This window comes from Trichomycterus rosablanca, chromosome 19 (assembly GCF_030014385.1).
Source record: "Trichomycterus rosablanca isolate fTriRos1 chromosome 19, fTriRos1.hap1, whole genome shotgun sequence".
Lineage (NCBI taxonomy): Eukaryota > Metazoa > Chordata > Actinopteri > Siluriformes > Trichomycteridae > Trichomycterus > Trichomycterus rosablanca.
In genome coordinates, this window is record NC_086006.1 from 19,403,672 (window position 1) to 19,416,176 (window position 12,505).

The 12,505-nt window shown below is 39.8% G+C and overlaps 1 protein-coding gene across 1 annotated transcript; it reads left to right on the forward strand.

The window, feature by feature from the left end:
* The first annotated feature begins 1,924 nt into the window (after window positions 1-1,924).
* On the forward strand, window positions 1,925-8,885 carry gid8b (GID complex subunit 8 homolog b (S. cerevisiae)). The gene is made up of 5 exons (XM_063015303.1): window positions 1,925-1,983; window positions 4,522-4,649; window positions 4,742-4,938; window positions 6,942-7,139; window positions 8,061-8,885. Exons 2-5 carry the CDS (start codon window positions 4,529-4,531, stop codon window positions 8,232-8,234), a joined length of 690 nt encoding a protein of 229 aa, XP_062871373.1. The 5' UTR covers window positions 1,925-1,983; window positions 4,522-4,528; the 3' UTR covers window positions 8,235-8,885.
* The last annotated feature ends 3,620 nt before the right edge of the window (window positions 8,886-12,505 follow it).

Below are 12,505 nucleotides of genomic sequence, written 5' to 3' on the forward strand. Positions count from 1 at the left end.
CTAGGATATAGTGCATACTGCCCAAACATATACTGCATGCTGCCCTAGGATATAGTGCATACTGCCCAAACATATACTGCATACTGCCCCAGGATATAGTGCATACTGCCCAAACATATACTGCATATTGCCCTAGGATATACTGCATACTGCCCAAGCATATACTGCATACTGCCCCAGGATACAATGCACAGAGCCCCTGTAAATATCAAATCAAAATCAAATCAAATCACTTTATTGTCACGTCATATTAACACAGGTGTGAAAGGTGAGTAAAATGCTTAGGTACTAAGTCCCTCACAGTTGCGAAACACATTAATTACAAAAATATACACATTAACTTACATAAAAACTAGCACCATTTGTTCAATATATACAGGACTCTTTATGTGCAGATGTACACAATTATGAGTCAATGAATATAAATATATAAAATAAAGTTGTAATAATAAGTCCGAGATGTACTGTTATTGTGCAAGATATTAATTACACATGGTAAAGTGCAGAGTGCAGAATGGGTTGTGTGGGTTGTGTATGGTGGGGGTTCCTGTGGAGATCACTGTATTGATTATGAGTGGTGTGCCTGTCCATTGCTGTTCAGCAGTCTGATGGCTCGGGGGAAGAAGCTGTCTTGGACCTGACTGGTTCTGGTCCTGATGCTCCTGTACCTCCTGCCGCTCGGCAGCTGTAAAAACAGGCAGTGGCTCGGGTGGGTGGAGTCTTTTATAATCCTGAATACTGAAATACTGAATACTGATCAGTATATACTATATACTGGTTTTCTTCAAACTTCTTTTCAAGCGACCTACACTTTCTCCATGATTTTTTATGCGACAGAGGCAACAATGTATCTTACTCTCTCTACAAAATGTAACATAAAGCCTCCACTAAAGGCATTCGCGTACAAATTTATTTAATTATTATTATTTTTCTCTGCAACCCACTTTTTCAGCTTGCGACCTTAACCCTGGTATATACTACACACTACCCCATACTAATCATTACTTAATGTAGACTGCTCTAGTATATACTACCCCAGGAAATACTGCATATTGTTCCAATATATACTGCATACTGTTCCAGTATATACTGCATACTGCTCCAGGATACACTGAATACTGCTCAAGGATATACACTACATAATGATAAGTACGATGGTTCTTCAAAATGCTCCAAAAAGCTTCTTTGAGTGGAAATCAGATGGGGCTAAATCAGGACTATAAGCTCTCTCAGACACGACTAATTATTACTCCCGCCCTCACCGTTTCCAACTAAAAAAGTGCGAAAACTTTTTTAAGATCCCTCGTATATACTGAATACTGCCCCAGGACATAAACTACATACTGATCAGTACATACTGAATACTGTTCCAGGAAATACTGCACATTGCCCCAGTACATACACTATACAATAATTAGTTGATACTGTATGCATCAAAAATATACTGCATACAACCCTATGTAATCTCATTTATTTAATTGTTAAGAACATTAGGCAAATAAGCATAATCATTTTTATGCCTTTACCCACCTAAATGGGTTAATGTTAGGTATGAAGTACAGTATTATTGTACTTTGCATCCACAAGTGTCTTTAAGTTATGTGTGTATACGTATGTATGTATCTACACACATGTTATTCAATGTATAGATAATGTAAGGCCTTTAAATGTAATGAAGCAGTCAAATAGGAATATATATTTTTTAAAAATGCATAGCCCCTGTGGTACGGTGCGTTTTTAAATTTCTTATCCCAATTTTATTGTACCATTTTGAACGCAGCTATAAACACATCACGTGACTCGTACTCGTAAGTGCTCCACCCGTCGTTCCCTCGAATTCCTTATGTTGAAAAATACGAGTGGGAATCTGAACTACTTGGCAACACGTGAAATCACGTTTTTAACCAAATCTCGCGTGGTTACTTCATTTGCGGCCCTGCTCGCCTGCACTAGCAGCTGGTGTTTAGCTGTAATTCTATTCAGGTAAAATTTAATAATACACCTCTTATTAATGCATTTAATATGTTACAGGCATGACATTTCGATTAATTATCACTACTCCGGGTTATTAGTAGCTGTTAGTGTGTAATGGTTGGTGTTGCTGGTGAGAGAAGTGGTTTGTTTTGGTGTGCTTGGTGTTCAGGCTTCAATGTTATGGTAAGTTGAAGGCCTGAGTAAACACTGGTTAGCACTATGCTCAGTTTATCACTCATAGTCATAACCTTGTTTATTCTTTATCTCTAATGCATGAAAACTTCTGTTTTTCTGTCATTTATTCGATTTAATAAACTGCCAAAAATATGTCGGTGTAAAAAAAAAAGCATGAAAAAATGCAAATGAAGTCAAAAGTTTACATACACTTTCCATGTGTATGTAATTACCATGGAATAATAATTGATCCTAAATTGTGTGTGTATACAGTGGGGTTAAAAAAAACACTAGTAAAAATGCATCCCAAATTGATTACATGTTTGCACATCATCTAATCAGAGTAATTTAAATGACAAGTTAATTTAAAAAAATGGATATGAATATCAGACTTTTAAGTATTTGTTATGGCCATATTTACAGTAGGTGATTAATGACTGTAATGTATTAATTTAAACAAGTCTCTAACAAGTAGATCAAATCCACTTGCTCAAAGTATTTTGATTATGTGCTTCAAAGGAAAGATCTAATAAAAGCTGACCCTTTGCACAAAGTAATTGACATGATCACTTTAAATAAGCACTACCAAAAACTCAGACGTTTTATGGATTTAACTTGAATTGTTTGGCAGGTTATATGATTTGTAATGAAAAACATTACATTTAAAAGTAGATGCATGCTCACCTGTGGTCTCACTATATATACAGTGGGGTCAAAAAGTATTTAGTCAGCCACTGATTGTGCAAGTTCTCCTACTTAGAAAGTTGAGAGAGGTCTGTAATTTTCATCATAGGTACACTTCAACTATGAGAGACAAAATGAGAAAAAAATCCAGGAAATCACATTGTAGGATTTTTAAAGAATTTATTCGTAAATGATGGTGGAAAATAAGTATTTGGTCAATAACAAACAAGCAAGATTTCTGGCTCTCACAGACCTGTAACTTCTTCTTTAAGAAGCTCTTCTGTCCTCCACTCATTACCTGTATTAATGGCACCTGTTTGACCTCGTTATCTGTATAAAAGACACCTGTCCACAGCCTCAAACAGTCAGACTCAAAACTCAACCATGGCCAAGACCAAAGAGCTGTCGAAGGACACCAGGAAGAAAATTGTAGACCTGCACCAGGCTGGGAGGAGTGAATCTACAATAGGCAAGCAGGTTGGTGTGAATAAATCAACTGTAGGAGCAATTGTAAGAAAATGGAAGACATACAAGACCATTGATAATCCCCCTTGGGGTCAAGATCTCATCCTGTGGGGTCAAAATGATCATGAGAACGGTGAGCAAAAATCCCAGAACTACACGGAGGGACCTGATGAATGACCTGCAGAGAGCTGGGACCAAAGTAACAAAGGCTACCATCAGTATACACACTACGCCGAGAGGGACTCAAATCCTGCAGTGCCAGGCGTGTCCCCCTGCTTAAGCCAGTACATGTCCAGGCCCGTCTGAAGTTTGCCAGAGAGCATATGGATGATCCAGAAGAGGATTGGGAGAATATCATGTGGTCAGATGAAACCAAAATGGAACTTTTTGGTAAAAACTCAACTCGTCGTGTTTGGAGGAAGAAGAAAAACCCAAGAACACCATACCTACTGTGAAGCATGGGGGTGGAAACATCATGCTTTGGGGCTGTTTTTCTGCAAAGGGGACAGGACGACTGATCCGTGTTAAGGGAAGAATGAACGGGGCCATGTATCGTGAGATTTTAAGCCAAAACCGCCTTCCATCAGTGAGAGCATTGAAGATGGAACGTGGCTGGGTCTTCCAGCATGACAATGATCCCAAACACACCGCTCGGGCAACGAAGGAGTGGCTCCGTAAAAAGCATTTCAAGGTCCTGGAGTGGCCTAGCCAGTCTCCAGACCTCAACCCCATAGAAAATTTACATGGAGCCTAGTGTGGTTATCAGGTGATAAGAAGCGGACACAGACTTGACACATGTCGGATGACACGAATAGTAATCAGATCTGAGTCATAGCTGGGAATTGGAAATCATTACATCTGTAAACATAACTGGTACATGCACAGTTGGGTGGGTAAGCATGAGTCCTCCTGCATCTTGTACCACTTACAGATCTGTAGCTACGCTCTTCAGTAGCGCCAATCAAATACTGACTTCTTTGTCAGTCATCATTAGCATCCCTAATTTTATCATTAGTTTTTTTTTTTGTTGCAGTGACCAAGTTTAATCTAATATAGAAAATGGATGGTTGCTCCAACTAAAATAAATGGCTCAAATGGAATTTGCTTTAATATAGTGAAACTTCGATCACATCCAGTGTTATTATGTAAACATAGTAGTACATTATAAAAAAAAAACCAATAAACTGGCATGCAGATGGATTTGATATGCATTTATTTGTTTAGATCCTCCATGATGAGTTATGCTGAAAAGCCAGAGGACATAACTCGAGAGGAATGGATGGAGAAGCTCAACAACGTCCACATTCAGCGAGCAGACATGAACCGGCTCATCATGAACTATCTGGTGACAGGTACGCAGGTATCTATTAGCCAGTTGTCATGCCTTTCCAATAAAGAGTAAACTGGTCGTGCTAAAGTGCATTCTGAATGTTTTTTTCTGCAGAGGGGTTTAAAGAGGCAGCAGAGAAATTTAAGCAGGAATCAGGCATTGAGCCAAACGTGGACCTGGATTCACTGGACGAGAGGATAAAGATCAGAGAGATGATTCTGAAAGGCCAGATTCAGGAGGCTATTGCACTTATTAACAGTCTCCATCCTGAACTGCTGGATACTAATCGCTACCTCTACTTCCATCTACAGGTAGAAGCACATACAACCACTGGAATCACCACATTTAAAGGATTAGCTGTTGTACACTCACTCACTATCTTAACTACTTATCCAATTAGGGTCGCGGGTGGGGTACTGGAGCCTATCCCAGCTTTTCAATGCTGGGCAGACACACATACACACAAACACACATACACACACCCATTCACCTATAGGGCAATTCAGTGTCTCCAATTAACCTGACTGCATGGTTTTGGGCTGGGGGAGGAAACCAGAGCTCCTGGAGAAAACCCACGCAGACACGGGGAGAACATGCAAACTCTGCACAGAAAGGACCTGGTTCGAGCCCCGCCTGGGGATCGAACTCAGGACCTTCTTGCTGTGAGGCGACAGTGCTAGCCACCGTGCCACCCAGAGCTGTTGTACATTTTTTGCAAATAAACGAATCACTGAAATGACTCAAAACATTTTTAAAACATACCTTAAATTATTGAAATTATTTGAATTAATGGCACTGTGTGAAACTATAGAATCGCACAGTGCTAGGCTCGTTACCCAGCAATTTGCATTTCTAACACACATACCAACCCAAGTCTGAAAATGCAAATCTGTCTGCAGCTAAAGGCGAGTACAAGCTTACAGACCATAACAAGCTGTTGGACTTGGCTTATTAAATACGAGGGATCTTTAAAAAGTATCCACACTTTTTTATATTTTGGTTGGAAACTGTGAGGGTGTGAGGAGTAGTTACTGGCTGTGCCTGAGAGACTGAGAGAGAGCTTATAGTCAGGATTTACAGTGTATCACAAAAGTGAGTACACCCCTCACATTTCTGCAAATATTTCATTATATCTTTTCATGGGACAACACTATAGACATGAAACTTGGATATAACTTAGAGTAGTCAGTGTACAGCTTGTATAGCAGTGTAGATTTACTGTCTTCTGAAAATAACTCAACACACAGCCATTAATGTCTAAATAGCTGGCAAAATAAGTGAGTACACCCCACAGTGAACATGTCCAAATTGTGCCCAAATGTGTCGTTGTCCCTCCCTGGTGTCATGTGTCAAGGTCCCAAGTGTAAATGGGGAGCAGGGCTGTTAAATTTGGTGTTTTGGGTACAATTCTCTCATACTGGCCACTGGATATTCAACATGGCACCTCATGGCAAAGAACTCTCTGAGGATGTGAGAAATAGAATTGTTGCTCTCCACAAAGATGGCCTGGGCTATAAGAAGATTGCTAACACCCTGAAACTGAGCTACAGCATGGTGGCCAAGGTCATACAGCGGTTTTCCAGGACAGGTTCCACTCGGAACAGGCTTCGCCAGGGTCGACCAAAGAAGTTGAGTCCACGTGTTCGGCGTCATATCCAGAGGTTGGCTTTAAAAAATAGACACATGACTGCTGCCAGCATTGCTGCAGAGGCTGAAGACGTGGGAGGTCAGCCTGTCAGTGCTCAGACCATACACCGCACACTGCATCAACTCGGTCTGCATGGTCGTCATCCCAGAAGGAAGCTCGCAAACAGTTTGCTGAAGACAAGCAGTCCAAGAACATGGATTACTGGAATGCCCTGTGGTCTGAAGAGACCAAGATAAACTTGTTTGGCTCAGATGGTGTCCAGCATGTGTGGCGGCGCCCTGGTGAGAAGTACCAAGACAACTGTATCTTGCCTACAGTCAAGCATGGTGGTGGTAGCATCATGGTCTTGGGCTGCATGAGTGTTGCTGGCACTGGGGAGCTGCAGTTCATTGAGGGAAACATGAATTCCAACATGTACTGTGACATTCTGAAACAGAGCATGATTGTAAATGTAATACAGGCTTTTACTGCCAAACCAAAGTTTGAGTAATTCAAAGTAGTCAATTTACCTACTGACATGTTTTCAGAAGTTAAAAGAAACCTGAGAAAGCTCATGTAGAGATTTAGAGAAGATACCCAATCCCTCACAAACATTAATCATGAATAAATCAAGGTTGCCAGAGATTTGGTACTGTATGAAGAACGAATGCTGTTTTCCTTGAGCAGCAGCAGCACCTGATCGAGTTGATTCGTCTGCGGGAGACGGAAGCGGCACTGGATTTCGCGCAGACGCAGCTGGCCGAACAGGGTGAGGAAAGCAGAGAGTGTTTGACCGAGATGGAGCGCACACTGGCATTACTGGCCTTCGATAATCCAGAGGAGTCTCCTTTTGGAGATCTGCTGAACATGATGCAGAGACAGAAGGTGACTAAACATTTCAGCATTAGACTAAATGACATTGTTTACTTGAATGTTAGTCAGTGTCACTACTCACATTTACCATCTGCCCGTGTACTGATCACACGTCACACCAAGGTCTCATTGGGGTCAGACTTCTTAAAATGTATTTCATTTTTTACTACTGCTTTATCGTGGTCAGTTCGGTTTCTCCTAAATTGCTGGGCACAATGCATTAACACACTGGGCAGGATGCCAATTCATCATGGGTCCTCTCATCCTCTCCCTTAGACATAGCCAATCATGTCTGTATATAAACGCCCCACTAGCCAATAATATCACTGGGGACTCGAACACTGGATTCCAGGGTTAGTGGGTTCAGACAATCCATCGCTGTAGCACCAAAGCGCCCTGGGACAAGACATGCTCTCTAATAAGTCTAATGAAACTTGTGAACAGTTTGACTTTAAAGGTGGATTGGAACAAAGCCTTATTAAGAAGGAGCACACATTTTATCAATCTTTGCCTATTGAAGTTGTATAAGTAAGTCAAATGAGTGTATTATCAGTGGAATAGTTAAACACTGTTGCACATAGGCTGGTATTTGGGATGTGTGCTTTGTAAACAATGGCTAAAACCATTTTTGTGTGTCATTTTTAGTGCACAGAAAACACACTAAAGTTTATGCTAGTAAATAACTTAGGTCAACAGTAGTTAAGAATGTAAAGTAAAAAGGTACTCAAGTGCACTCAAAACAGCTGGAAGAACTGAATCAAACAATAAGCCTAACATTTAACAAATTTGGGTTGTTTATCAGAGTTTGAGATGTTTTGGTTGTAAACAGTGGGTGTGGGTGGGGTTGAAAAGCAGGTTGGTTTAGCAGTGCTACCTTTTATTTAAATGAATATCCAGATAAAATCTCTAGATCACATACTTGTGTGTTTTCAGGTATGGAGTGAAGTAAACCAAGCTGTGTTGGACTACGAGAACCGCGAGTCGACGCCCAAATTGGCAAAGCTCCTGAAACTTCTGCTCTGGGCTCAGAACGAACTGGACCAAAAGAAGGTCAAGTATCCTAAAATGACCGATCTCAGCAAGGGCACCATCGAGGATCCCAAGTAAAGAGGAACACGAGACGAGAGCTGCTCAGTGAAGACGTTCTGTGGGGAATGAGGACGATATCTTTTCTTAATTACTATTTATACTCTGACTGACTAATATTCTGTCCTGTACATTGTTTTGCTTATTGAAGAGGAGAAGTGCAAAGAGAAATGATCAGATTTTGCAGCTTGTGGTCAGAATGAAAACTCTTTTTAACACAGACGATTTTATCATTTTATTATCACTTTATTTCACTTGGTGAATTGAATTGAGTCTGGTTTGTTTTGCAGAGAATTACTGTTCTGTCTCTGCAGTCTCTGTCTCTGCATGTCGGCAAATGTTTTGCGACTGTATATTGGTGACAGGTTTGGATATGTTGCGCCATTTATACCAAGGGCGAAGTGGTCTTTTCAGGTTTTCCTAATGGACGAACCGTGTCTGAGGGTGAACGATTGTTTTCCTGATTATTTGCAGTGCAAAGGAACTGATTTTTTTATGTACCCGAGAGTGTTATGGAGGATCATCTTTATGCTTTGTGAATATTTGTTGCATGGTAATGTTTTGTTTTGTACTGTTGCCACTTTCCTTGCAAAACTGATGTAATTTATATAAATGATTTAGTAAGATTTCAAAGCCAGATGTTTAACAGAGGTATTAAATACTTTTTTCGAAGTTTTTGAACATTTCTCTTTATTACTATACATGCAGGATATAAGATCTGGAGGTTAATTATTGTCCTCAAGTGTTGTTCAATTGCTCTCATAACCTGGAAAATACCATTTGTCTGAACAGAACACTGCAATTCCATTGCAAATTTAATTGTAATTATCATTGGTGTATTACTTTTCACTTAAGTACCAATATACAGTAGTGTTCAAAAAAATAGCAGTGATTTTAAAAAAGCGAATAAAGCACAATCATTATAATAACTTTTATTTCCATAAATGCAAATGCACTGAAAATACTACACTTTCAATTCTAAATCAAAACATTAACAAAATTTAGCCAGTTTGTGTTCATCCTTTACAGAAAGTTAAGAAAAATGAATATTAGGCTGTTAAAAAATAGCAGTGCTAGCATTTTTCTTTAAAAACTCAAAAAAAGTATCTATAAACTGAAAAAAATGTTTGAGGTTTCACTTTACTTTAAATTACTGAACTAATATTTAGTGGCATAACGATTGTTTCCGAGATCTGTGTTGCATGGAGTCGACCAACTTCTGGCACCTCTGAACAGGTATTCCAGTCCAGGATGATTACACTACATTCCACAGTTCTTCTGCAATTTGGGGTTTTGCCTAAAAAAAAATGTGCTTCAGATATCAGCCCACAAGTTCTCTATGAGATTGAAGTCAGGGGATTGGGCTGGTCACTCTATTACCTCAATCTTGTTTGTCTGTAACCAAGATGTTTTGGGTCATTGTCATGTTAAAACACCCATTGTAAGGACATTTCTTCTTCGACATAGGGCAACATGATAATCTCAAGTATTTTTATATATATTTAAACTGATCCATGATCCCTCGTATGTGATAAATAGACGTAACACCATGGTATGAAAAACATCCCCATATCATCATTTTGTACCACCATGCTTTGCTGTCTTCACAGTGTACTTTGGCTTGAATTCAGTGCTCGAGGGTCCTCTGACATACTGTCTACGGCCACTAGACCCAAAAAGAACAATTTTGCTTTCACCAGTCCACAAAATGTTGAGCCATTTCTCTTTGGACCAGTCAATGTGTTCCTTGGCAAATTTGAACCCATTCAGGACACGTCTTTTTCTTAACAACGGGACTTTGCAAGAAGTTCTTGCTGGTAAATTGGCTTTACTTAATCATCTTCTGTACTCACTGGTAACTTCAGATGTTCCTTGATCTTTCTGGAGGTGATCACTGGCTGAACCTTTGCCATTTTGGCTATTCTTTGATCCATTCATACAGTAGTTCCACACTTCCTTCTGCATCTTTCAGGTGTTGGTTTTCACTTCAAGGCATTTGAGATCATTTTAGCTGAGCAGCCAATAATTTGCTGCACTTCTCTGTATGTTTTTTTCCCTCTACAATCAACTTTTTAATCAAAGTACGCTGTTCATCAGAACAATGTCTGGAACAACCCATTTTACCCAGTATTTCAGAAGGAAATGCGCTATGACCAACCTGTGCAACATTTGCCACCCTCCTACATTAAATAAGGGCCAAAATTGACACCAGTTCTTCTGCAGAATGAATGACTTCACCAATTGAACTCCTCACTGCTATTATTTTGAACAACCCCCTTTTAATCAATGCTTCAGTTACTCAGAATGAGCGGCATGCATGTCCTTACTGTTGGGTTTGTTTTGTTTTCATTACTCTACTACACTTTCAAGTAAATTATTTGCTATGTAGAAATAGCATTTCTACTAAAACAGTGATTTATCAGGTTAATGGTGTTGGACTGCTATTTTTTTGAACACCACTGTAAGTAGAGTATTCTTACATAAAGGCACCACCAGGCTAAATTATTATTAAGAATATATTCAATGGGGCACCAGTCCTATGGACAAAGTATCTAGGGATAAACGTGACTATAATGTAATCATGTATTTAGAAATTAGATTTCTCAAATGTAGTGAATCTTATTATTGTTATTCCTTTATTACAATTCCATTCTTGCTTGATACAAGACATAAGCTGCTCAACAGTCTGTGGTCGCGTCGCTTCATGATGTGCCATACATTTTTAATAGAAGAAAGATCTGGACTGCAGGCAGGCCAGTCAAGCACACACACACCATGTTGATCGAAAGAGACCTGGGTTCTGGTGAACCCCAACACCTTGACACAGGTTGCTGTTTACAGCCTTGGCACAGAGAACTTGACATCAGTTTTTCCTGAAAACAAGCTGCAATGTGGACTCATCTGACCACAGAACACATTTCCACTTTCTTTTGGTCCATCTGAGACCAACCTGGTGGCTTTTCTGTATATAGTTTATGTATGGCTTTGTTTTTGAGTTTCAGGTAGCATTTCTTGATGCGATGACGTACTGTGTTAATTAACAATTGGTAACAGGTTTGGATATGTTATGCCATGGACACCTTTTTTAATCTGTGTTATGATGGGTTTGGGATGTCAAGTCAAGTCAACTTTATTTATATAGTGCTTTTTACAATAGACATTGTCTCAAAGCAACTTTACAAAATCCAGGACCAACAGATACAAAAAAAAAACCCTGTTGAGCAAGCCGAGGGCGACAGTGGCAAGGAAAAACTCCCTGAAAATTACAGGAAGAAACCTTGAGAGGAACCAGACTCAGCAGGGCCCATCCTTCTTGGGTGGCCTGGAGGATACTTTAAATAAATAGGATTTACACAAATCATACAAACACAAAATTAAAATGAGCTGTGGGATGAAAAATGTGGCAACTTTTTTCTTTAAATCTTTGCCTGCCATTATATTACTGGAGAATTTGGTCAACCCAATGCTCAAACGTCTTCTAATCAATGGGTAAAAGTGAAGTTCACAACTGTTTGTAGTTGGCACGGTGGCTCAGCGGGTAGCACTGTTGCCTCGCAGCGAGAAGGTCCTGGGTTCGATCCCCATGAGGCGGTCCGGATCCTTTCTGAGCGGAGTTTGTATGTTCTTCCTGTGTCTGTGTGGGTTTCCTCCGGGAGGTCCGGTTTCCTCACACAGTCCAGAGACATGCAGCCAGGTTAACTGGAGATACTAAAGATCACATGGTGCAGATGAGCATCCTATTCTGGTCACTATAAGTGGGATAGGACAAACGGCTGGCTTACACAATGCCAAACATCCTTCAGACACGTGGACCAACACACAAGAACAAAGATGCCAACTCCAGCAGATGTTGACCTGTACAGATCTCTTTATGGAAGTCTTTAATAGCATGCAGCTTTGATTGCTGTATCTTTAAAGATGGATCAGTACGTATTGTTCTTGTTTTGGACTTGGTTAGGTTTAGATTGCGATGTTTAACGGGTGTGACAATGCATGTACGTAATGTGTATGAATAAGTGAATTTATATGTATAAATATATAAAAAAGATGATATGTTGTTATCAGATCTGTTGTATGTGCAACATTATCAGTGCGTTATTGGGTAAGATGCATTAACACGGTCAATATTCGTACTAAACGCGGGTGAAATTCAGATCTCGATTAGTTTGCATCAAAAAACATACTCGATCATGTTTAAAACTAAATTTGCAAAGATCGCGTATAGTAGGATATATTAATGCTGTGATCAGAAAGGGGCTGAGTCACCATACTTCCTGGTTTACATTGACTGG

Bases quoted from the DNA above. Each gene is read 5' to 3' on its own strand.
- gid8b (XM_063015303.1), top strand. From the start codon at position 4,529: ATGATGAGTTATGCTGAAAAGCCAGAGGACATAACTCGAGAGGAATGG. The intron at 4,650-4,741 runs GTACGCAGGTAT...TTTTTTCTGCAG, and splicing joins CATGAACTATCTGGTGACAG to AGGGGTTTAAAGAGGCAGCA. The intron at 4,939-6,941 runs GTAGAAGCACAT...TTCCTTGAGCAG, and splicing joins ACCTCTACTTCCATCTACAG to CAGCAGCACCTGATCGAGTT.